Below are 27,331 nucleotides of genomic sequence, written 5' to 3' on the forward strand. Positions count from 1 at the left end.
TATCTCATCCAGTTTTAGTTTAATTCCTTTTTAGAAAAAAAAAATCTCTTCACTTCAGTACATACAGATTGCACAAGGCAGGGAGACATAATGTTTTTTTAATCGTCATTTTTTTTCCTTTTGAACCCTTTCTGTTTTCAAACTGGATTTAAAAGCAGCAGCAGCAGCAGAACTGACGCCAACAACCAGCACTGGGCTTCCCAAACCTCTCACACACAGGTCCAGATCGCAGAGGAGCTTGTGTGAACAACCAGCACAGAAATCCAGCAGACAGAAAACAGGCAGCTGGACTGTGGCCACCAAGAGCATCAACATGGTAACACTTTCAAGTGAAGAGGAGTTCTCATAACCATTGAAAGTAAATATGAATTATTTAGCATGGTTAAATTGACAGTACAGGTAAAATTATTGATTGGTGGATTTAACACATATAGGCTTACAATGATGCCAGAAATATTGGGCAATCACAGAAAGAATAACATATCTAGTCCTTATAAGAAAAATCTTACCAATCTTATACAACAATTAGCTTAAGTCAGACTCCTAAAAGTATTATCTAACACTGTTTATTACAGCTCTGATAAGGAAAGCGGTTTGTCTCGATGCCACTTCTGTCTGCGTTTGGATTTGTAAATGAAGTGCCGAGTGACGTTTGGGAAACCTGGCCCTGAACAGTTGAAACCACTTTATCAACAGACAGATTGCTGGTGTAGAATATATCATATTAATATTATTTACAAAATCTCTGTACAATCAAATACACAAGGAGGAAAAGGTCTGTCCTGCCAGTCAAGCATTCCAGAAGACAGTTTAAAGGCTGGATGTGTTTCACGCAACAGGATGTTTGACCAGATTAAGAACGTCTGAGGAAATCCTGAAAAGTTTAGCAAAAACATTACACAAGCAAAAGGTCAGAAGGTCATGTGACTGCTATGCAACATAGGGTTATAGTTTGTCACAGAGCTCCGGCCTATTTGAAGTTCTTTTCAGGATACAGCTCTTTGCTATATGTGTCAATGACTTAACAGTGCCACAGTGTATAGATATAAAGTATGATTAGGTCCAATTGAGAAAACACACTTGGTACGCTCATTTTGGGGCTTAATTCAGCCTAAAAACATCCTATCGGGAGCATCCACCTTAATAAAGTTAACAAGTAAATCAGCAGGACAAACGTCGGAGGAGAAACTCTCTCCATCAAGATTCAAACAGGATTTCTTAGCGGGGAAAACTTACAGGGTTGCATATTTTTTTCAAAAACATTTACAAACTAGTTCAATCTACTCGGGGAGCTGTAGAGGTTAGTTTGATGCGAGGGACAAAGAGATCCATGAATGAGTTACTGCATAGCCTGTTGGTTAGAGTTCATACTGGATGAAGGAACAACATTTGCTGTTCGGTGAATGCTTACAGCAAACAGTACCGAGAAACACGTACCGATAAGAGTATAGGTGGTCCCAGTGGGGGGGAGGAACCCAAAACTCTTGACTTAGACTGTCATCAAAGCTGACAAACATCTACACTGTTGACTTGCAGTAACAGAAAAGTCACGGCGGAATCACTTCAATGACCGAATTCTTGCTTCATACTGTGTTTACGTTCCAGTTACAGAATGTGTGAAAAACACTTTCAGAAGAAAAACCATCACGAGTGTAAGATGTGATGCTGCTTTGCACGATGGGTTTCATGAGCGCAGTCAAAAACACTGCAACAGTAACATGAGTGAGGTCCAAAAATACCACAAGTATTAGAACTAATATTCCCATGACAGTCCATAAACTCTTTAACATTAGCTAATGTGAAAATTATGTAATAACTTGCAATTATATCATCACTGGAAACATACTGGTACACTTTAAAATGAACATCTTTCAAACATGTCATGTATACTTAGCAGAGACCAGGAATCATTTCACAATTGCCCCCGTTAATGTCTTCATACATGTTTTTCCCAAAGAAACATCGGGCTGACACCAGATCGGAGCGTCATGATGAACAGCAGACTGTACAAACTGGCTTCAATGGATAAATACTCAAACTTCTACCTGCTTTGAGATAAAAGGTGTTTCAGGATAGTGGTGACAGATTCACTGAGATCCCCGGCGTTAAGTGCTGCAAATCTTTTTTCGGCCTGACAGCATCAAAAGCAGGGATCTACACTTCTGAAAACAATCACACTGGTTCTTTTGTGCCAACCAAAAAAAAAAAAATCAAAACATTAATATAAATTCATACAACAGTATTTTCAAATCACGTGGGAAAAAACACATGAACTCACATTACTAAGTTGCTACTGGCCACAAAACAAGGAGGATAAAAATAATGAAAAGGACATACTGTTTTAAGAAAATGTTCCCAAACCAAAACGAAAAAAAGAAAATTCCTGGAAAAGTCAAACTTTCCAACTTCCAGTTCTCATTATTAATGATCTGCAATGAAGAAAGGTGAGGTTGTTTTTGTACTACACACTTGGGACGAGCAGTTGAATTGTGAATGCCAAACACTGATATCCAAACCATAGATGTGATTTCACTGCACTGAATCTTTAGTTAAAATAAAACAACAACAAAAAACACACAGAAAGCAAGAGTAAAACTCAAACAGAGAGTTGTTTCAGCATGCAAAGCGTTGCAAAAAACATTGAGGTGAAGTTCAGCAAATTAAATCACACAGGAAAGTGAAGGGCACAAACACAGTGTCACCAGGCGAGCACACAGAGAAGGCAACTGATCTGGGGGGGAGGGGGTTCAGCGGAGTGGCACCTGACAGGTGGAGGCCACTTTAAACATCCAAACATGAGTTGGATCAAGGCAAATTAAAAGAAAAAGAGAAAAAGCACTCGAAAAGAACACGTGCAGTGTTGTCGAACACATTGATGATTGAGAGTTTGTGGAGGAAATGATGGCAAAACACAGTTTTACTCCGAACACTGGCAAAGTGTTGGTATTTGGAGTATTGAAGCAGATAGATAGTTAATTACGCCTTTTACACTTAATGTATGCACCGTAGAACAATACTAACTTCTTCATTTTAGTAACACTCTGATTATTCTACTACCCAATTACTTTAATTACAGCCATTTGCAACTTCAATTGCTTCAAATGTGCATGTTTATAGTAAAACTTGTTATGTATTGTGAGTCGCTGTTGATAAAAACATCCGCCTAAAAATATCCACTTCCAAAAACTACATGGTCATTAATCCAACTGTCCTACGTGTCTTTTTACAAATGCATTAAATTCAACAGAACTGCATAGCAGCAAACATGTTAATTGTCAGGGTAAAAGTGTGTTCGATGGGTCAAAAGTGAAGAGGAGATTTTGTCTATATCAGGCTCAGAAACACAAAAAACTAACCGACATGAACGTGTTAGTTCGGTGGTGATGATTGGAGGCAATTTAAAGAACAAAAACGGCAAGATGAGGTGAATTATACAAAATGTAATGTGAAAAAGGGAAAGAGCACAGATTCTCTGCAGGAGAGTAAAGGCATGCAGATAGTGGAGCAGTGGACGGTGACGAGACTGCACCGTCCGGCTGCTTTGACATTAAACTGAGATGAAAGGCTTTAAAAGGTCCAGGCTGGGAGGGGGGACACAACAGCTATGATCTAATAAGTATATCACGATGCAGTGACTACAGGATGAACTTTGAATTTTACTTACAATTCCAACTTCCCTTAATTGTTGAATAATAGCTAAGATTCCATTCCAAGACATTATTCCACACATGCTTTGCCAATCTGGACAATTAAGGAGACTACAGGAGTTTGGGCCGATTAGTACCTGATTCCAACCTCCTGACAGTCGTCAGACGTTTGGCCCAGATTATCTGGAAATGTGAGGGCTTTACAGAAACCTGCCCAACCATGTGCAGACTCATTAGAGACATGCATATAATATTTAAATTGTATGATATTTAGGATTTAAAACAATGATTGCTTAAGTACTCTAGATAGAAGGAGAGAAGGAGACGGAGAGAAGGAAACGGCGCTGGTTGTGGTGTTTCCAAGTAACGGTCATTCTAGCCCCGGTGGCTAACGTTAGCATGCTACTGCTTTTCTGGACCATACTTATTAAGCCTCCTGCTTTCGTCCTTTCTCACTGCAAAGCATCACTAAAACAGGCTGTATTCTCCGCTTTGTTTACATCCTGTTTCCATGATCACTTGATATCATACGAGATGATGTAATGAAGTGGTACGATGCTCCCTCTACTATAATCTTAATAAAATCATTAAGAATAATAACAATCCCAATTACCCATCTTGGTCCCTGTTCCCCAGTGAAACCAGTCTTCTACAGCTACATCAGGGGTGCTGAACCTTTTTGATACTATAATTCATAGCCAGAACGCCTCATTAAATCACACTGCATCATCCAAACAAGGCAGCAGGGTGGCAATGGAGCAAGAGGGTGAGGAAAAAGGCCTCCGCCCTGCTGAAGTGGTGTTCAGACACTGACAGACAGGGGACGGTGAGACTACAGTTTCACTAATCACAACCACAGGCCCGCAGCCAGACTGGACTGTAGTTGTAGTTAAACCAGTCAACAGACACCAGAAACGCAGACAAAGCTGTAGCGCTCTCTGTTGGAAGACTTGGTCCCGTCATCTATCACTAAACTCAGCAGGTCAGGTTGGTGTGAATGTGGGCAATACGGTGTTCATGATGTTTTCATGTAGGCAGACGAAGGAGAGACGAACAAAAAACAAAAGGCCATGTGCAGCGGAGCAAAAAAAAAAAAAATGTTCCTGCTTCCCGTCAGATCTGAACGAGGCAGGTGTGGTACGAATCACAAACAGATTTGGCTTCAGTGCACTCCAGGGAAGACTGTAGCGTGGTGGGCAACTTTTTGTGCAACAAAATCCCTAAACTATTTCCATAACTGTTCTCCGGCTGTCTCTCTGATCAATCAGATGGTGGTAAAAATGACTCATTTTAGAGTGACTTCATTTCAGAGGAGACGCCCCACCTTAAGATTGTTGCAGAAAAAGTGGTCCAGGCACCGCAGCCTCCGGGACGTACTGCTACAGTAGCTTTTCACACAAACAGACACAGTAACAGAAAAACACTAAAACACTCTGCTGCTTCCTGACACCGGCCTGATCACAGGAATCAACAGAGGCGATGACAAAAAAACATAAATTAAAGATTACAATATTAAAACCTCTATGATAGGGGGGGACTCTGGGAAACGTAGGAGATGAATGTTAGAGGTTATTACTATTTACAAGAGTTAAATTATTAAAATGGCTTTTCTCAGTGTCTGTGTCCGTCTCTTAGTGTTCCTTTAGCGGCCCCGTGTGAACGGGACCTTTCAGCAGCGTCAAAAGTTGATGACGTCACAGCATCGCGAGTTGATGACATCACAGCGTACGTGGGGTTGGATGACACCGTCTTGTCGTGAGTTGATGATGTCACGGCATGACTTCATTCATGGGTCCTCTGTCGTCTTGAGCAGCTCCATCAGCGCCCCGACGGCCCCGAAATAACCCTGGTTGAAAGAATAAACAAACTTTTTACTCAACCTCTATTTCATATGTTTCATTCAGCTCAGTTTACTCCAGCAATGAGCTCAAGCATTTGAAAGAGAAGGTTTGAGTTAATAGGTCTGACACCTCAGTTAAAGTCTCAGGGCTCACCTCGTGTTCCAGGAAGAGGGCTCTCAGCTGCCCTTTAGACCAGAAGTCCATTGCATACGCTAGCAGCTTTGTAGACACCGTGTTGATACGGAGGAAGTTCCCGACAAACACCACACGCTCAATTTTCTGATGAGGAGAGACGTGGAAAATGTCAGAGAAAACTAGTCATGTTACGTGTGCAGCAACTTTCTTCATTTGTGAATATTGGTTCTGGACCTCTGCTGCATGTTGCAACCACTCTGCAAAATAACACTCTTTGGAGGAAGGTTTGAAACGCAGCTATAACTTCACTACATAGCCATGACACACTGTAATAACCTTGAGGTAGTAAAGTTCTCATCTGTGTACACATAGTTTTAGAATAATTCTTGTAGGGAGTGTAAAAAGGAAACATGAAAGTAGACAAAGAATGAATCTGAATCTCATTTCCCATTTCACTTTGCCTGCATTTCCTTTCCCCCTCATTATGGACTCTAACAAAGGCATACAATTCCCCAGTCAATAATAAAACAATAATAAAAAGACAATGTAAAACGTTGCTCCACACTTCTTGACCATACTGTTGGCAACGAGTTATGTTCTTTGATACAGAAGTTGTGAATTCCTCTTTATTAAACTATTTTTTTTTAATCTTAATTAAATTAAAAAGTTTAGTTGTGCAAAAATAAACGATCGCTTGAGTTTATTAAAGTCTCTTTATGTGAAAGAGATCACTATTTATGGGTAAAATGCAACAACTCATCCAAACCACACGGTGGTGCTGGAGAGCTGATAACGTGGTTACCTCTTAACTTCATGCTCTGTTTCTGAAAAGACCTGATTGACACACTGTAAAAACAGTGTTTGCTCTTATCATCCTCTGGTTTACTATTTCACGGGTATACTGCCATTGACCTTTGATGTGCTGCTCTGTTTTTAATGATAATTTACTTGTTTTTATTACTGCCTTATTTAACTTGTGTTTATCGCCCTGTGAAGCACTTTGTTGCATCTGTTTTGAGAAGTTTGATTGCATTATTTATTCATGGTCTTTACTGCAGGTGGGGTAACTTCAACAACACTATCGAATCAGCTCCCAACCAGAGCAGAACTGAGAAACTGTCTAAATTACCATGAAGCAAGAAAGAATCTACAAAATGTGTCTTAAACTCACAGAATCACAGAATCTATTATTTGCTGTGATATATATATTTAAATTAATGACCTGACATCATGCAAGGACACGAGTATATTTTAAGGTGTGTATATAAGGAAATGTGTCAAATACTGTCAAGGGGAAAGACAGTGACAATGTAAGCTTAAATCACATCTTCAGTTTGATAGTTAAGAAACCAAACACTCGTGTTAAAAGAGCCGTCTCTACATGTTTGAAGATTACTCTTAAGACGAACAAAGTGCTCTGCTGTAAGTAAATGATTGTGAGTGCGAGGTTCTCAGTGCTGTAAACTGCATTATGCAATTTGTTCACTCTCACTGTGCACCTCGCGCGAGGTGAGAGTGTGTTTGTTTTTACATGTGTGCTTGGCAAGGCCAGTGCACTGATATGATTATGTAATGAGCAAATACATGACTTATGGATATGCAATTATCAGGCCATTTACCCCTGATACCCCTGATACGATGGAGGCCTGTTGCTGTTCCTGCTCCCAGTCAGAGGGGAAACACTTCTGTGTATGTAAATGTATTTGATTTACTGCTCAGTGAAGTGAAAATTTGACAGTGAAAATATATTTTCACTTTAGCAAAGAGCAGGTGTGATGGGTCACTTGTCTTGAAGTTTCTCTTGCTTTATTTTCTACAGTTTATCCCTAAAACCGTTTAATGGAAACACTTTCTAACATCAACATTAAGGATAGCTGAAACCAAACTGGACCAAATGACATATAAATACACCGATATCAGCTCTAAACCCGCTTGCTGCAGCTCTGTGTGCAGTGATAGCCCTGTACAATGCTGCTTGATCGCCATGCCACAAGGCAACACTGTAAAGAAGCTCACAGCACACAGAAACACTCCAGGCTGATCCCTCGCTGCACAGGAGAAAACCTTTTGAATCCAGCTTTAGCAGTTAATGCTTGTAACTGTTTAATCATTGATTTCTGTCCATAAACTGTTAGATCTGACTGTGTTTGTGATGTTTTTGTGATACTCTGGGGTTCACACTACAACCCACAACCCCCAAATTGCATTGAAGTTGATTATTTGAAAATCCCCATCAATACAGTTGAGCTTCAAAAAGGCAGATGAAGTGAGCTGGCAGGAAATTAACTTTAGTTTCAGTGTGTTTTAACAGTGTTTGCTTTTTAAAAGGTTGAAAAGGTCCAAACAATCTTTGATCAAAGCAAATGTCCTTCTCTTACTTTTCTTATTACCCACTGACTCATCTATGTATGTGTGTGTGTGTGTGTGAATAATTTGCATTAATGGTTCACGTTACTGGTGAGAGTGAATTGTGTTAATAGTAAGTTGGTTGATGAGACCAGGGGCCTATACTACGAAGCGAGTTAAACATACCCAGGGTCTCTTTTCCTGATCTGGCTTCACTTAACCTGACAAAGGAGATCGTGTTAAATGGTATCAACTCGATAAGTCAACTCAGGGTTTCTATGAGCGCGTTCATATTAAAGGGGAGTTTGTTTGGAGCAAACGACCAATCTAAAACACGGACAAGTCTGCCGTCAGCTGATCGGCATGTTTTACAAACTCAGAGTAAACTATGATTTCAGAAAGATATGAAGAAGTTACACAAAATCCACTCAGCTGCAGCTGCTGAATGCAGGAAGGATAAACAGCAAAAAAACGCAGACTGTGTAAATGTGCAAATATAATAATATCACTGCTCCATCATTAGAGCATGACATTTATTATAACATGCGTGTGTTACATGACATTAATACATTGCACAGATGTATTTTTGTTAGTGGCAGATTTAGACCTTATTCTCTCAGATGTATCAAACGGACACATGAAGCCAATTTAAAATAAATAGCCTATAAAACCACAATTTAAAGCTGTACAAATGCTTACTGTCACATCTTATGAGTACAAAACAACTTCAGGCTTCAGTGTTTTTATCACTCTGTTGTGGATGTTCATCAGTAAAGCACAATGAATATCTTTTATGAATATATTTTAAAAACTCCTCCCTCCTCCCTCTCATGATCTGCTCACAGAGCTCCTAAATCAAGAGGCGTGATTGGTCAGTAGGTGGTGTTCAGTTCAGGTTATCTCTTTTCTCGGACATGACCTGCTTCGGAGCAGGTTAGGTGTTCAACGTAAGTTACCATGGTGATCTACCGCGGTAAGAAGTGGACCACCTTCGTAGTACTAAGTTAACCCTGAAGTTAACTCGATAACCACAAATCCCGCTTCGTAGTATACCCCCCAGGATCCCGAGTGCATGTGCGCTTGTGTGTGTACCTCGTTGACTGCACACATCCGTGCTATGGATCCTATGTTATTAGTGATGGTGACCAGTGTGGCTCTGGCCAGGTCTTCCTTACTGATGCTGTCTCGCTTCTCTTTGCTCATCATGTGACCAAAACTGCGAAACAGACCAGATGGAACATGTAAACAACAAAAAAATCAGCTTTTACATCTTCTTTATGGGTACTACTTAAGTTTAAGGAACTCTTAACAAATTCAAAGATAAGAGCAACAGGCCTCTGTAAATGTCACAATAACCTTCAGAACAACAAGTTGCTGTTTGTCAATGTGTATGTTTTTGTGACAGAATGGAACACCATGACACTAAAACCACTGCCTGTGATAAAATCCCTTTTCTTTATGGTTCAACCTTTGAGCACAGAGCTGCAGGTTTACTGTATACATACTAAACCCAGATTATCAAGTAAAGGCCTGAGCGTGCCAATGAGAGAGTTTGTGTGTGAGAACTTATTATTACCAGTCAGCTGTTATGTCATAACACCCTGTGGTGTTACGTGTGCAATTTGTTTATGTTGTGACTCTGTGTTAATTGTTGCGTCATTCATATATAGAGAGCATTTACAGCATTCATCATATGTGTAATTCAAGGCACAATTCAGAGTATCTATCATCTTTTTACTACCGTACATATTTTTCACCTTTTTATAGCCTGCCTCGCAATTATCCTTCATTGCTTTGCAACAATGACGCATCTAAAAAAAAGTGCACTGCCTCGACTAGTTTACAGAAATGACTTGTATTGCTCCACCCGTACATCCTTACAGCTCATAATGGCTGTGTGAACTGTGAATTTAACCGACCTGGACGCGACGGCAGAGCCCTGCAGGCCGAAGCGCTCGTAGTCTCCTCCATAGATATCTTTAACAAGTTTGTCAACGTTGGTGGAGTCGCCCTTGCTGGCCATTTCCAACGCCTCCTCGAACGTCTCGCAGCCCGTCAGCAGACAGCAAAGGCCCAGGAAGGTACCACCTCCCAGACTGAACGACAGAGAGAGAAGGAGAGAGTGTGAGGGGAACAATAATAGACAGAAATGGTTAGTAGGGTTCAGGAATGAAGAGATTTAAAACTATAAAACAGGCAAATGTTGTGGTTGGATTCATCACATTAATATGGGACAGCTGAAATACCATTTTACTTTTTCCATTGTTATAATAACATAGGTTTAAGATGAGGTTGTAACCATGCAGAGAAGTTAGAGTTACAAGTCATTATGTAAAAGAACTAAAAGGATACCAGAGTATAAGGAGAGGGAATACAGGGTGTAAACAGGATGTAAGGCATTTAAACAAATACTGTAAAAAGATTAGGAACCCACACAAAAGACCGCACACACATTTAACACCTGACACATCCACCTCCTTGACTCGACCTAGCACCCACAACATCTAAGTTTAGTTTACTCATCTTTTCCTCTTCCTGGAGCAGATTGAAATGCCAGCCTTCCATATGCACACACAAGCACACACGCCCAGGCTCGACCAGTTCAACGGGTGCACTGAGTTGTGACAGATAATTAGGAGGCTTGCTCATTCTTTAAATAACATACAAAAAATAAATGTCGTTTCTAGGAGGTTATTTATTTTAAACTATCTAATCATAATCTAATCCTACTGTTACATAACTAGAGCAGAAAGGTACATAAGGTGAACTTAGATAAAGACTGGCTGGGATTCAAACATATGATTCTGGCTTATCTGTTGGATCTACTGAAGCTATAAAAAGTCTTCAGCCACCTTCACCTTTTGCACATATTGCTTCGTGCAAAACAACTTCAAGTTCAAAACTCATTGATTTAAAGCTCAACATGAACAAACTCGTTCAGTCTTACTATAGACTTTGAATTTTAACTGATAACACTGTGAAAACAAAATATACTTATGTAAAACAGCTGCTCCCCGTTCTTTTAACCCAACAATAACAGTCAGGCAGTCAACATTCAACGCGATCGTGCATCCACTATTTTATTCTGTATGTTTATTTTGTATGATTGTGCAGATAGTGAAAATTTAATGGTGCATGCGAGTAACACTCATACTTAAAGATTTGTTCTTAAAGGGCCAGTTCGCCGATTTTCAACCTCAGTCCCAGGCCAGGCGGAGGCCAGGAAGCTTGCTAAAAGACACTTCCTCAATCTAGGACGCTGCCTCCGGTGTCATGTCTGAGCCGTTGCCTGCAGCAAAAACCGCGGTATTTCACTCCAGCGTCTCTCACTGGACTGTTCCTTTCAGAGGGAGGGGCGAAATGCACGCTGGGTGTTGTAGGAATGTAGAATGAGTGAAACCAAGAGCGGTTTGTACAACATTCTCCACAGCTATGACGGCAATTTCAAATATTTTGCTTCTATCGAGCACAGAGAACACCAGCTTTGAGTTACAGTGGCTTTTTCAAGGGGCGAATTTCTCCTTTAAAGGTTTGTAAGAGGCTCCAACAGGTCATTTAACATAGGTTGTGGGAATCCAGACCTTTTGTCATTTACAGATAGTTTGCCTTTATCTACAGTGGGAACAATCGTGAGACCTTTAACCAAATCAGTTCGAAACTGTGGAGGACTTTTGTTGGTACATTTTATATCTCTGTGACCGTCTATTATTAGCTGATGAGGGTTTTGCTTTAGAAGGCATTTTTAGGCATCTAATTTCCGTAAAACCATTCCCCCTTTTTGTCCGTCACTGCACAGCTCGGCTCTGATGACTGATCGTTAAAAGCTTTGTTATTTTTTAACTGTTTCAGGACCTGCTAAGGTTGACGATGCTGAAGTTGGCAGCTTTTTTTTTTAGGTGTTGATTTATATTTTTTGAGTTCTCAGGTGTCTATCCTCCTCACCTGGTCCCAGTCACACGTTTGTAGTTGTTCTCCGAATACACGGCCAGTATGGAGACCCCAGAGCCGATGTTGACCAGCAGCATGGGGAAGGGGTTGTCCAGGGTGCAGGGCTTCTTCACGCAGCTCTGCGTGTCTGATGGATTCTGGAAGAAGTAGCATTCCGGGTGTCCGTTGAAGCTCACCCGGTCGACGAACAGCAGGCCACGGATCAGGCAGTCCAGCTCGTCCAGCTTCAGCAGCTCCAGGTCGGCCATCTGACGCACAGTGGAGGAGAGTTTAATATGAGGAGGAACTATTTTATCTGCTTAGCACTTTTAAAGGGTTTTTAAAGATGATTTAAAGTAAAAGATAATCAAATTACTTGGAAGCATTGATTTGTCAGTGTTATAAAGATACAATGATTTTTAAAGCACTTAAAGACTCGTGTGTGGACATAGTGTACAAGCTCGGTGCATACTGCAGTGCTCAGGGAGAGTTCATTGATCGTACTGCACTGCAGAAAGGGTCAATGAACTCAGGTAAACAGGCATATAGGATTTGAGAATCACCAGAGAAACTCATAAATCTATGTATAGCTTAAATCAAATGCAAAGGGATCCAGGCAGTCAGGGATTTTTAGCTTAAATAAGATTAAAACTGGTGAGACCTTTAGCTCTGAAAACTTAATGCGACTGAACTTTTCATGGCCTAGTAAGTGTGATCAATTATAATGATTGTTCTGATTGATTTGCAGATTAATCATTTGCTTAATAGAAAAAAAAATGCTTCTTTCAATGTCACTAAAGAGAATGATGATGAAATTTCTGAACACTCACCGTTCTGAACTCGTTCTCGAACTTGTACGCTCCGCCTCCGGTGGCGCAGAGAGTTGTGTGCAGGCTGGAGAAGTTCTTGTCACGGCCCATCTGGATGAAACGGGGCATGGCCTGTGTGGGGAAGCGGATGAAGTGCAGATTTCCTGTCCTGCCGCACATGGTCAGGTTCCTCAGCTCCAGGTGGACATCACGGACGCCGGTTTTACCTGAGTGAGGACGGAATTCGGAGTTAAAAAACAATAAAGGTTTAATGTTCATCTGAGTATTAATTACAATTCTTTTTTCGTGTTGTGGAGCTGCTGTTTAGCTTCTAAACTTTGGCAGTGTCCTTGACCTGACCTTTCCTTTCCTAGATACACATGAACAGTTAAACCTATGTGTGTTCATGGGTGTGTGTCCATACCATAGGCCACATTTGAGGTGAGGTAGCGGCGGATGGACTTGAGGTTTTCCACTTCTTCCTGTTCTTCCTCTGCAGTTATGTCGACTGGCTCAAAGTAAACCAACTTGACTAAGGTGCCACCAATGTCCATACCGAACCAGGGGAAGGCTGGAGAGAAGAAGGAGGAAATTAAAATTAAGTTATTTACCTTTGCAAAGAGGCACAAAACACATCAAAAAAACAGTGTCAATAATCAGAATCTTCAACGATGGCTTTTTACTTGGAAAAAATATGTGTCTTTAGACTTTTGCCTTTGGTCATTGCTGCAGAGAATAATTTACGGACCAAAACCCTGAGAGACCTTACCTTATTTGAACATTTCCTAACTGTACTGGGTTACATAACTGTGCTAATGTACAGCAGCTTGCCCTCTAAAAATACATGATGAAGCTTACTAACAAACTTAATGTGATTTATATCCAAGCTTTTATACTTTACAAACGTAATGTGCACTTCTTATTGTTTCAGCAGCATCATTTCAACAGTTACAATCAGCACAATGACGCATCAATATGACAATGTGGAAAAGAAAACTGCTCAGAGGACCAGAGACAGGAAATAGTTGGGAAGAACATTGGGTTCAGCACAAAAAAAAAAAATCTTCCTGCACAAACGGCAAGAAGAAAAAAAAATACAGCTCAACACGAGCCACTGTTTCCATGGAAACAGACAACCCCCCTAGTCCATCATCTCTGTCTCTCACACTCCACAGCCTCCTGTTTTCTCTTCCACTCAGTGTTTCCTCTCCATCTCTCTGCATCCATCGCATTCTCATACACACCGTCTATCTTTCTTCTCCATCGCCCCATCTCCGTCCACACCAACCGCATCACCCTCTTCCATTCGGATTGTTCCCCTTTCAAGTCTTATTTCTCCTTTCTTGATCCTACACTTTCTGTTTTCCTTTCTCATTCTCTCACAGCCTTTTCCAGTCCTGTGCTCACGTGTTGTCTCGCCATCAGTTTAATTCAATTTAAGTTAGATTTACTGGCATGAAAAAGGAACGGACACTGTAAGACGGTTTGGATGCACTGCAAGGGCAGCTACTGAAATGAAAAAGAGTCTTTCTTCATTTGGAGTCACTGGTATTTTTATAATCAATTAAACATTTCTGTAATTTCTAATGCAAATATTGCACACGTCCTCAAATGCCCCCTCTCCCACTGTGATGATTAGGAGTTCTCTTTGTTTTTGAAAAAAGATTATGGGTTTACAGACAGACAAAATTTGAAGGGATTTTTTTTTTTTTTTTCAAATTTAGTACATATAATACAATATTAGTCGAGAATATAATCTGCAGTTTAATTGATACTGAAAAATTTTAACCAGCAGCCCTAACGATAATACAATCAAATGAAGTTGATTAGAATTGAACGAACAAAACAAAAATTAAAACTAAGGCCAACAAGTCATGCGATCACTGATTTTAACCTTTGTATGGAACAGTCCTCCAACATGGAGAGAAGGAAAGGTATGTTGTTTTTATGACATACTCTCTTTGTAAAATTTGTTCATTTGTATTAATTGTTTCTGTTGTAATGTGCGTGTGTTTTTTTTTAAAGATCTTCCTGCCCAGGGACCACAGCTGCACGGCCTTCTGTCAAATAAACACATAAACTAGACTAAACAATGAGTTGCCAAAATAAAAGGAGAACTAAATAAAATGTAGGGCTGTAAACAAAAATTCTATATTCGAATATATAACCAAATTGTATTAAAAACGGATATTCGATTATTAAAATAAATATTCGATGTGAAAAAAATCTGCACTACAGCGGCTGTCTCGTGAGCTCTAGTGTGTTCTCGTTTGTCCTCGCATGCACTTGCTTTGTTACGGAGCATCTTTGAATGCATCACTTTATACGTTAATAATTAACTTTATTTTTTAAGATTTTGCAAGTAAGTTTGTCTCTTGTTGTGTTGGTATGCCCTATTGTCCACATATTTGAATAATTCTAACCTATGTGTTTTTTTAGGAGAAATAATTGAATGTAATTTTCTGCCTATTCTGACGGCACTAATAAGATACTGACGGTTAAACAGACTTTTTAGGACAATCCTACTAATGATAATAATAACTGTTGATTTAAAAAGTCTAAAAATTTGATCATGTAAATGAACTCTTGGTTTGTGGTTTATTTCTGTATCATCAAAAAAAACCAACAATATACCTCAGAGATAACAAGTTAACGTGGGAAGAAAATGGTTGTAAAATATTGAAAGACGGAAACAAAACATGCAAAATACACTTATCAGACTTAGTACTAGCTCAACAAAAATAAATACTTTTGGCAGATAATATTTTTATTCTACAAAGAAAATGTGTGGCTCTGTTTTTCAGAAGCACCTGCATTGATTCACTTCTCTTTGCATTGGCAGTTCACCAAACACCAATGATCAGGTTTAGCACTAAGTAAAGCAAATGTTTGGAGACACCGACTGAACCCTCTCCTTCTACTGACAGTGATGGTGTGACAATGAGGTTACTCAGGTTCAAATCAGACAGGGTCTGCCTTTTAGTCTTTAAAAACATTCATGTTTCTGTTTCGTTGCACAGTACAGAGGTGAAAGAAGAACAGCAGCAGGTCTTCAGTTTGTCTGAGGCAACACGTGTTCACTAAAACATATGTTCTTGTTTTTGTTGTGGAAAGCAGCAGCGTTTAACAAAGAATGTAGTGAATCCAAATATTTAGAGCCAGCCGCTGAGAGACTGCAAAGCACTTCTCATTGTAACATTAATCACACAGAGAAGCTGCTCATGTGGGCAGCTATATAAAATCAATCACAAAACCACTTAAACTGGTTGTTTCAGCTGCTTGTTAAATGCCTAACAGACCTGCCACATACTGAGATCAATGGAGATAGTTGCTTCCTGGTTAGTTATACACACTATTGAAAACTGAACCTTGAGATTAAGCAGCATGCCAGAGCTGTCTGCATGTGACTGGTGACTTGTTAACCTATCCTGGTCCTCTCTGTGGCGTCAGCGCTGCCATGGCATGACGATCAGGAGATGTGACTATTTCACAACAGACTGCTGAAGGGAACAGAAAGATTCTGTCGGGCTTATCGAGGCAAAGTCCACCTTCAGATTACAGCCAACGAGTGCGAGTTTGGGATTTTTCGGTCTTGGGTGAAACACATGTTAACATGTAGTTCATGCTTTGATAGCTGCACATGGTGCCTTAGCCTTAGGAAATAAGAGTTATTAGTATAGATATTGGTGGCATACAATTTTCCAAGTTCAAGTTCCAAACTTTACTTAGCTTAAATAACTAACAAACCTCAATGAGCTTGAGCCAACATAATAATATGCAATGCAAAATAGCAGCTTATAACAGTGTGGTGCTTTACGGTTGAATTTCATTATATGTTAAGGTACATTTTACACATTTTAAGGTACATAGAGATAGAAACATGCAGTACTAAGTAACTGAAACCACCTGTATGACAGCTAGCATCACCTGTGCTGCTGCTCCTGTTACCTGCTGATGCTACGACTGTCACTATTTAGCGGTTGGTGTTCGGTTACTTTGAGCCGGAGTCACCTGTCACCTACTTTATTGTTTGGTTGACTTTTGGTTACCGTCCCCTCTTACCTACTGACCCGCTCTCACGTCAGCAAACACGAGCGGAGAAGCATAGATTTTGAGGACAGCAGGTCGAATAATCTGCTCTGAATTGTTTTTGCTGCCAACATAGCTTCAGCTTCAGCTTTTCACTCAAAAAACTACAAATGCTTAGCTAAACAAGGATCTGTTTTTGTTTTCCTCAACAGAATTCTTCATAGCGGTCAGCGAATTCACCCTTACAGCCATAACAAGTAAAGCTTTAACACAAGCACCTAAACAAAAGCTGAACTGTGAACACCGTGGAAACAGAAATATGATCTCCTTCTCTGATTTCATCAAAGTTATTGCTGCAAGCAAAAGCAGCAGTGTTAGAGGCCAGCTAAGGTACACGACGGTGTCGGCCTCAGGTGGCAATCACACTTTCCTTCACAGCCAAAAAGCACACTCACACCCAGCCCATGACGTGATCAGAATAATAAATCAAAGTCTTCTATATTGACAGCACAGTACCATGGCTGGGTCTGATATTTTGATCTGCCTGGAGACATTACGTAGTGTTATTGGTAAGCCATGACCTCACATTGAACCTTTTATACATGTTTGTGCCAAGAAACCGCATTTTGTGTTCACTTCCTAAAATCTGATTCTGTCATAGTGGACATTCCCGAAATTGCACATTGGCCATGTGACACTAAAGTCCCTCACCAAGTCAAAGACCAATTAAAGACAAACTGAAGTTTTCTATCTTGCAGATGACAGGGACAGCTGTGCTGGCAGACAGCAAACATGTAGGCTATAGCTCTTTTTTATTTATTTATTTATTTTTTTACACATTACAAAACAGGGTTGTTCTTACGCAGCCACGCCACACAAAAGCACACTAGAAACAAAGATGGCGACTTCACAACAGCAAGAAGAACAGCTCCTTTGTTGGTTGTTTTAAACTGAACAACAAGAAACAGTGAAAAAACAAGATGGTGTATGTGGCTGCTTAGTGAGAATAGGACCAAGAACAGCGAATACCATACCTAGGTGTGTGATACGAGAAGTATTGAGGGCGAGAAGCATCACTAGTTCATTACAGGTGTTGTCATGGACTGAGGTAGGCTGCTGTGTTAACTGGGCTGTGTTGGTGATCAGAGCTGCGTGTGACAGCGAAGTTCAACTCCCAGTAATGAATTAAATTGCAAGTGACACTTACATACAGTTTGTTCCTGTAATAAGAACTATAAACAGCTCTGTAGTAAGATGGATTTTGTTCAGATCTAGAAATTTTGTGCAGACAGCAATGTGTCCGAAAATGTTTAATGTAGATGGTCAATTTTGTTTCATCGTTATTATATATAAAATGTAATTAATCTATAAATAGAACGAAAACACACTAGTGACTGTGCAGTCTGAATGCCTGTGGTGCCAACGATGCTGTGCAGCGCTGACACGGGATAGACTGACCAAAAGCAGACCAACAGCCGCAGTAAAATATACTCAAGATCTTCCTTAGTCAAGTCAACATTTGTGGTGCAGAGCATGAGAATGTATTTCACCATCAATGAGTGTCATTTTTGTCCTCAGTGTGTCCGCCTTTTCCACCCAACAAGAGCTCTTTCCTGGAAGAGATGTGCTTGGCAAATGTTAATTCACAGCCCGAACATTTCTCTATAGTATCAGTGGGGGTTACAATGCAGGGAGGTAGAGAGGCTGTATCAAGGTTTCTTTCAACCTTTTAGTATTTTGCATACATTTAGCAATTATTTTATATATTATATGTATAAATATTTAGTTTCATTCAACATCAAAATATTTGAAACAGGTTTTACAGAATAAAAAAGACGGAAATTTAATCTAACCGTGTAGCTCAGTGCTAATGAATGACGAGCACCCTTTCGTCCGAGCCTGTATTTGAACCACAGGCATCCTCTGAATCTACAAGGTAACACGGTATATCAGGCTTTGTCATTAGTCTTCTTGACATATATTGACTATATTTCCTGTGATCATTACCTTGTGCCGCAGCAGAATAAAAATGATGCCAGGTGAAACAAAGCTGCTTGCCACCTGGTCGTCAGCGATGTCGAGAAACATGGTCGCACTGACTGAAAGAAAGAACGTAGGCCAGTACGTTTATAATCCTACGATGTCTTTTCATTCATTCACTGTAGCCCTGTGGCTAAATTTACACATACATCTTCTACAGCAACCCAGGAATTATAATGCAGCACTGCTCCTTCAATGCTTGTCAACGTTTCCTTGACCCTGTCAAATAACTCCCCCACAGTCGTCAAGTGTTGCTGCTTGAAGACTGCTAGCAAAGCATTGTTGGGTTATGCTGACAAACAGGTGGCTCAAACCTCAAACTTACAAATAAAGTGAAAATTAAGAAAAAATTTTAAATGTCCTTCTTTTCTCACGCGTGTCCTACAAATCCAGGGTTTCTGTTTAAAAAGCACACAAATCATGGACACAGAGCGCTTCCAGTCAAAGGTCAGTGTGACAAGGAGCAGGGTCGAGGGGGGAGGAGGTGGGGGGAGTGATTTGTGTCCATGTAGGTGAAAGGTCTCTGGCCGAACAAACCTGTACCTCGCACTCACCACACGTGTTTGTGTGTGTGTGTGTGTGTGTGCGCGCATGCGTGCGTGTTCTTCTACATTGAACAGAGAGCACAGGACAAGAACACTTTGTCGCACGCTTGTGTGATAAGACAAGAAGACACCCCGGCACAGGCTGAACACTGTGTATACGGTGGAGACAATAATATTATAGACTCAATACAGGAAGTTGTGTTCTCCGTTATTCTTATCACTAATACAGTAATTCAGTGTTTGAATTTCTCCATGAACTTCCCTGTGCATCCCTATATCATTACTAACGTCTGAGTGTATTTATTATGACAGTGTTACTACAAAAAAACAGTGTTTCCCAGAATCCAAGCCACTAAGCAAAAAAACTGGGTGTTAGCAGGTGTTGGTGGGTTTTTTGACCAGTGTGAAAAGGGCTTTATATTACATTGTCTACAAATATTACTGCCACTACAACCAACACTTTCTACCGCTGTTGCAATATGACTGCCGTATCAAATGCATTAATATATACTACTAGCATTGGCACTGCAGCTTCTACTACGACCAGGATTACAAACTACTAAAAATAAAGACTTTTACTGAATGAATGTCAGTCTTCCATGTCAATGTCAATCCAAACAGGCAGCTTCACATGCAGATTATTTAGATATTTATATCTGGCAAAACACAAAAGACAATTGCAGCTGTTTTTCCAACTATGTCAGTTAAATCGTTGTGTTGGAATCTTTCAGGTCTGCCATGATTCCTCTATGTTCTGGGAGGAGCAACTTGCACACCTGTGCTGGCTGGACTCAATTATACACAGCTGAAGTTCATCACCTCACAATCAGGACTCTTATAAATGGGGAGAAAGCCCATTGTTCGGTTTGCTCTTCAACCAACCAGACATGTGTTCTCCTTTGCCTGTCAAGTGCGTCAAAAGTGAATTATGATCTAAGGATTATTAGTTTGATGATGCCATTTGTTTGTTAAGCTCAATGTGACCTTATTTAGTATTAAATTTATATCTTGTATTTACCTGTGTTTAGAGCTTTAGTTGATTTGTCAGGCTAATGTTAATTCACATGCTGATGAGAACAGTCATTTTTGTTAATATTGTTGAAACATAGAACTGACCCATTTTCATTATATACTTTTCTCTTTGTTAAACACAGACTTCATCACTTGACAAGTTGAGGTGCAACTGTGAATAAAGTCCTTTTCTGTCATGGAATCTCACGTCTCACTGTCTCTAATTTGAATACCTCAATAATTGAATGCTCATAAGCTCCAGCCCTCCTCAATAAGGTTACACCTAAAACACGTTGAAACCGCTGTAGTGTTGTGCACGGTATCACAGAGAAATTGTTTCAAGTGGTTTCCGGGTGTGCCATAGACTGAAAAATTCCCCTGGTCCTTATTCACATCATCTCTGAGACACGCCCCTCTCCCCAAATCACCTACACCCTCATTGAATCTTGTTAGCACACCCTGTAAAACATCTTCTGCAATAGAAAGTCGTAGAACATTGACTTGACCTGTGGAAGCCCTTTTGACAAACCAGTTTCTTTTATTGTGAGTTATCCTTTTACTAAACGAACACACACAAGCAGCTGGGAATTGGGTGTACCATTACTTGGAAGGTTCTTTTCATTTAAATGAGGAACCCACAGACCCTATTTTCAAATTTGCTCACCGCAACAACCTTCAACACTTGAAACACAATGAAATTTCTCACCACAGAGATTCCGAGAAAAGTATGTTTTCCTACATCTAAGAGCTGGTTATCTGAGACAATGTGAATCACAGTCTAAACACTGTGTACCACAATATTGTTGAAGTCACTATTTCTCAAAAACTGAGACCAAACATCTGCCAATTCTGCACATCTGGGTTTCTTGAAACTTCGTCTGAAACTCCTCCAAATACTCTATACGGATAATAATACAGCCGTGTGATACTGCTGAGCTTTCTGTTTTTATTTTAAGGTGACCCCACACAGCAGATGTTCCACCTTTAAAGCCAATGCGTCCCACTGACACATGGACACACACCAAGAGAAACTTTCCTCCACTGTTAAAAGTTGTAATGACTTCCCTGTGCTGGGCTGCAAAGCACAACTTGATTTTGCCCATTAACCTATTCTGCCAACTGCTGGCCACACCCATAAGACCACATACAGTAAGCGCCAAGAGGTCCACAAGCTAGTTTTGGTTGAGCCAGGGGATTAAGGTATGAGACAATAGGAATGCAAATGACTGTATCATGCTGTGCATTAAGCATGAAATAAATACACAGTTAAAGAACTGTGTTCAGTTCACTACTACACTACCTCCTTGATATACAAGCAATCTTGGAAGTGTTAGTTAGGTAGTAACATTCTTCCTAATTTCATGGCTGATAACAAATACTTTACTAGATCCTTTTATGGAAAAAATGTTGTCTTTTAAACATCTGAACAAAAACAGGTCACAAAATCTCCAGAGTTACAGGGCTGGAGAATTAGCCTGTTGGTTAAAATAAGGGCAGCAAACAGTCAATGAAACATGCTGCCAAGTAGCTTCTGGTGTAAACAAAAAGGTACCACAAGCAGTGTTACCCCCAACCCCGCCTCATAACCTGAGCAGAAAAAATATCTGAGGACAAAAGTGGAAAAATCACATCCCCTCGGGTACAACATTCCAGGGTCTGCCACTGGTGGGGAAAAGCTTAAGAGTGTTATCCGGGTTTATCAGGACGGCTGGCCTCCATCCAAGGATAACTCGGTAATAAAGAGGGGAGCTCTGACCGGACGTTTCAAAGTTTACTGACGAGATGTCCCTTTAATTACGTAATCTAGGGCCGCTGCTAGTGTAGGGCCCTTTTCATTCTCAGGCGACTAAGCACCACAGCAAAGAATCATTGTATTACCAGCTGTCTGCTCATGGCAACATCACACTTCTCCAGCAATCAGTCCATCTGCAATCACACTAGTAAAAACCATCATATGCTAGAGTAAAGGAATTTTAACTGTTCCTGTTTTCTGGCTGAGTATGCAGCTTTTAATCACCTCAGAGCAACTCACAAAGACAATATCTCATCTCCCTCACGGATACTGGATGCTGAGTACATGCTGTATACACTGGTGTGTCTAATAAGCTGTCAATATGTTGTCACGTCCAAAGAAGTTCTTGTACATTTCAGCACGTGTTGAATCAGACTTATCTTGTTGTGTTTAATTTCCCTTCAAGAATAAACCACTGATAGCAAACCTGCTCTGAAAATGACACCTTTTAATCTTAGATTATAATGTTCTGTCATTTTTAACTGCCTGATTTTTTTAAGCATCCATGAAGTCAACTTATTTATTAAAATCAACATTTAAAAAAGCAGAACTGCAAGCAAAAGCTCTGAAAAAGGTGTTGTGCAGGTAAAACCTGTTGGACCTTAAGTGCATGTTGGTCTTTAACAAACACTTAGGAGAGTAATTTATAGGGGTTTTTAGCCTAAAGCAGAGCCTACTTAAAATGCTGACAAACACATGTAGTTGGAGTTACATAATAAATGACTTAACGTTATTACAAATGTGATGCGATTAGGCAGAAATATTCACACAGTAACAGTCTGAAATGATGCTTGTTCCACTGTCTCAAATGCTTTCTTTGTTTTCTTTTGAATTAAATCATTGTTAATTATCATGAATATGTCTACTTTCATGCATCAAAAGGTCTCACACTTTGACCGATGTACATAGAGACTTAACATTTTTACAAAATGATTCACACAATCTCTCAATAAGAATTATATAACTGCATGATCATCTTGTGAGACAATAAAAGACAATGTTTAACTTTAGGCGATGCCAGCCTTGCTTATGATAAATGCTGCAACATGCAGGCTTCTTACAGGTGACAAACATTTCCTTGAAAGCAGAAACCCAGCATTATGTCCTCGCCTAACCCTCCTTCCTGTCTCTGTCTCTCACTAACGCAATAATAGGTAGAAGTAAGGAATGCTGACAAGATGACTAAGCAACAAGGACCTTACTATTGCAGTTGGTCTCTCTGCAAACATTTCTATGAATGAGAACAAGTTTTACCATGACAGCCACATTCAGCCACAACAAACCCTGGGTATTTAGCTAAACAGCCCTGAAAAGGAGCTGTGAGGAAGTTATGCTGAAATTCACTGCCATGGACTGCAGAGTTGCCTGCAAAAGCATGATTATAAAACAGCAAAAAGTAAGTTATGTTTATGTATTTAAGTTGCTCTTTGCCTTTATAAAAACCTAGCAAAGGTGCAATCTTCTCATTAAGCAATCTGACTGAAACATAAATATCCAAGCATAATGAACTCAAGAGAAAATAAGACACCTGAATAGTTTGTTTTTACGGCTCAACTTCCTAGTTATAAAGTGAGATCTTATTCAAAGAAAAAAATGAATAACTGAATTGTTCTAATGTTAGTTTTAAACCAAGGCCTCCTCAATACAATGAAACAAAAACCAACGCTCACTTACCAGGTTTCTTCTCACTTATGAGCCTCATAGTGACGCAAAATATCAGCTCACAGGTGCATAAAAAAAAACTACAAAAATATTTTTTAGAAAAACGATACAAAACAAGCTTGTTGGAGGAGAGCTTATAATGCCCTAGTAAGTCTATGATATAAAGAGAGACCTTGACACGGCGGAGAAAACTGCACTTTCCTACATTCTGCGGTAAAAATGCAAAGTTTTGCCGGATGATCTTTACTCACATCATCTGAAATGCTGGGTAAATAACGGGGCGGGGTCCCGGCACATTCAACCCTGCCTCATGAAGACAAAAGTCAGCTATTCATTGGCTGAGTCAAGCCAGGCCCACTTATCAGGAGCTTTTTCACCACCAGTAACTGACCAATCACAGGGCACCAAATGCAACCAGAGGGCTCGTGAAAACAAGAGGGGTCTCCCTGACGACGGCAGGCTTGAATATTAGACAGATCTGCCTGTCAGATCCACCAGTAACCAGTAACCACCTAATCTTATCAAATGACCTGAAGAAACAAGATTGTGATCTAAGGCATATTTAACAACGACACAATAAAATCAGTTAAAAGCAGTGGGAGGAGAAAATGCGAGGGGTTGCGACACGGGATGGTTGTGCAAACCCCGGCTGATCGTTTGTGTCATAGTGGAGGGTTGCATTCACCGGGTTCAACACACAGACTCTTCCTCCACCACAAAAACAATCACGTCAGGCCATTTGCAGAATTTTACGGTAGTGTTATATACTTGGTTCTATTAAGCTGGTTGACACTTACGGGGTCTGTTCCGTCTAACCGACTCCGTCCTCCGCCGTAGCCTGCTCCTCTTGGCCGGGGAGCCGTTGCACTCCGCATCGTCCCCGCGGTGCAGAAGATGCACGTTCTCAAACGTGCCGCTGTTGGTTCCGGGGCTCGAGCCGAATGCATTGCTGCTGCAACAGCTGCCGTTTGCGACGGGGCCGTTAAATCCCCTCTGGCTCTGTCCGTTGTTGACATGAAAGGGTCCTGTCGCTCCTTTCTTGTCCATCATTGACTTGGCTTTATCCATGGCAGAACCTAGCCTAGCCTAGCCTAGCTTAGCTTAGCATCTGCAGCGGAGAAAAATGTAAGAGCCCGACCGCTAGCAACAAGAGACCGGGCTACTTGAGCTTAGCTAGCTAATGTTAGCACCGTTGCTTGCAAGCGAGAGAGATAGTCGCGCGACCAAACGTTAGACCCAATCCTTTCCGTAATTTAACGTATTTTACCCACTAATATCAAGCTAGAAATTTGACGTTAAAATCCAATTAAGATTAGTATAAAATGTAAATATGAGCGGTCGCTAAAATACAGTGTTTCCTTTGAGGTCACTCGCGGTCATTTCCCCACATTGAGACTGTAGCAAGCGCAGCGGCAGCCGGTGTGTGTATGTGTTGGTTGACGGCTACGTCACAGCAGCTCCACCAGCAGAGGCCCGAACCCGTTCACCTCCTCCGACCGGTTTTTATCTGCTCTCTGCGGTAAAATAACACTGTAATTCTAGTACGCTTTACCACAAAGAAATGCAAAAAATGTATCGTCCTGTGCCGCAAACAGTATAACAATGATCCTCGGCTGCTTCCCGCTGGTATATTAAACAAAAACAGGCACACGCTCTCACAGTACCAGTCCGTGCAGCTGTGGGCGCTTTATTTATAAAAGTCGCTGTTCATGATCATCCTCATTCGGAACCCGCAGTCCACACCATGCGTGATGTGCGCACAAAGCTGCCAGTCAATGTCAATGAAGAAAATAAACTGTAGTAACCCTGCAGCTGCATGCAAAAACACAACCAATCACAGAAATGTCTTTATTTCTGGACTGTAAACAAGTCTTTTGTTTTCCTGCAGAGCTTTTTAAATTGTATCTAAATCTGGGATGTCGGTGAACAGGTCTCACTTTGGGGTTTATTAAGCATAAATAGACGGTAAAGGAAAATAAGTCAAATTCAATATTAGAGAAATTAAATAGTGTTATTTACAGTTGATCTCATTCAGCTGTGATCTATTTTTAGAGGCATGCAATGCATTTTCTTTTTCAAGGGACACCAGATATCAAACAGAGCATTAAGATAGCAGGATACAAAGGTCAAACAACTATCTCAGCTTGATGAGGGAAAATATCACAATACATTTCACAATACATAGATCTGATTGAAGACTGGCACTTAGGCCTTCACCATCAGTGTGTGAATGAGTGTGTGAATGTGGCATGTAGTGTAAAAGCAGTTTTGAGTGGTCCGAAGACTAGAAAAGCACTTTATAAGTACAGCCCATTTACAGTTGGATATTCTTAATCACAAAAAAACCAAGTAGCTACCACAGACAATAGCAGCTGAATGGATAGTGAAGTTATACCACAAACAAGATTGTGATAAAGAGTCTATGGGTATTGAGAAAATTAGACATACATTGAGTGGGTCCCCCGACAAGTTTACTAAAGTGTGGTCTCCATTAATTCAATATGTAAAAGAACTGAGTCTTTGATGTATAATGACAGCTGATCGGTGTTTATCTATTTGGGTTATTGCTGCTGTTAATATGGTTATGCATTGGATCCCTTTTTTTTCTTTCTTTATTATTTCTATTTTTTTTTAACTTATATATTATTGTTGTTTATCTTTATATTACATTTTATTATAATTATTATTATTTTTCTAATTAGCCGAATGTATTGGTTTTCCTTTAGAGTGTACTCTTGGTGTCAGGGGAGGTATGGAGGGATAATGGGCGGGTATAATGTGGGGTATTGTCTGTACAAGTTCAGTATGTTTATACATGTGTGCCTATGTGTATATGTTATGTATATGCAAATTTCAATAAATAAAGTTATTTTAAAACAAGAGTCCATGGGAATTTCAAAGTCACAAGTGGAGCAATAATCTCAATTACAGAAGAAATATTATTGTATGATGTATCACCAGTACCACTGTATCAACCACCATACAATACTAGAGATATACTGTAATGAACTATCATATACTATACTATCATAGAACAATAGTGTGTTGTTACTAAATCACTCAAGAGAACACATGAACATGAAGACAGCTGAAAGTACAAAAATGCTGCCACCTTCTGGTAATTACAAGTTAAAGTGGTACAAGGAGCTGTCTCTGCTCTCTGGGCCATATGAAGAAATATGAGGAAGTGTCAACTTTATTTTAATAGGTAGGCTGGCTTCTCAAACAGAGAAAAAATTCAGTCTTCTTTTTGCAATAAGGTGCATTATTCATCTCTTTGTACCATATGGCTGTAATAACAGTCTAAGAAATTAGCCTGGTAACCCAGACAAGGTAAGAATCAGGTCAATGTTGTGTAAAAATCCCTTAACAAGATTGAGTTCAGTCATTACCTGGCCAATTAAACACAGCCGGCGGTGCGGTCTCCTCTCTCCTCCTCTTCTGCAGGTTTGCTTCTGATAACATCGCTTTACAAGACATACAGATTTAACAATTCCAAATGTGAATTTTAAGTTGTAGCTTTTGATTCAGGATGTGACTCACTTAA

General features: G+C 40.2%; 1 protein-coding gene across 1 annotated transcript; it reads right to left on the bottom strand.

Annotated features, from left to right (window-relative positions):
* Nucleotides 1-24,874, bottom strand: pank1a (pantothenate kinase 1a). Its single transcript, XM_069658658.1, has 8 exons — nucleotides 24,582-24,874; nucleotides 13,130-13,276; nucleotides 12,727-12,932; nucleotides 11,912-12,165; nucleotides 9,889-10,065; nucleotides 9,062-9,185; nucleotides 5,642-5,767; nucleotides 1-5,493 (listed from the first exon to the last, which is right to left on the bottom strand). Exons 1-8 carry the CDS (start codon nucleotides 24,850-24,852, stop codon nucleotides 5,434-5,436), a joined length of 1,365 nt encoding a protein of 454 aa, XP_069514759.1. The 5' UTR covers nucleotides 24,853-24,874; the 3' UTR covers nucleotides 1-5,433.
* Between the last annotated feature and the right edge of the window lie 2,457 nt (nucleotides 24,875-27,331).

This window comes from Semicossyphus pulcher, unplaced genomic scaffold (genome assembly GCF_022749685.1).
Source record: "Semicossyphus pulcher isolate SPU_LCO1_2020_fin unplaced genomic scaffold, fSemPul1.0.p SCAF_12, whole genome shotgun sequence".
Classification (NCBI taxonomy): Eukaryota; Metazoa; Chordata; class Actinopteri; order Labriformes; family Labridae; genus Semicossyphus; species Semicossyphus pulcher.

Excerpts from the sequence above, each read along its gene's own strand:
- pank1a (XM_069658658.1), bottom strand. The coding sequence starts at position 24,852 with ATGGATAAAGCCAAGTCAATGATGGACAAGAAAGGAGCGACAGGACCC. Across the intron at positions 13,277-24,581 it reads GGTTAGACGGAACAGACCCC|CCTTCCCCTGGTTCGGTATG; the intron begins GTAAGTGTCAAC and ends TCTTCTCTCCAG. Across the intron at positions 5,768-9,061 it reads GGATGTGTGCAGTCAACGAG|AAAATTGAGCGTGTGGTGTT; the intron begins GTACACACACAA and ends TCTCCTCATCAG.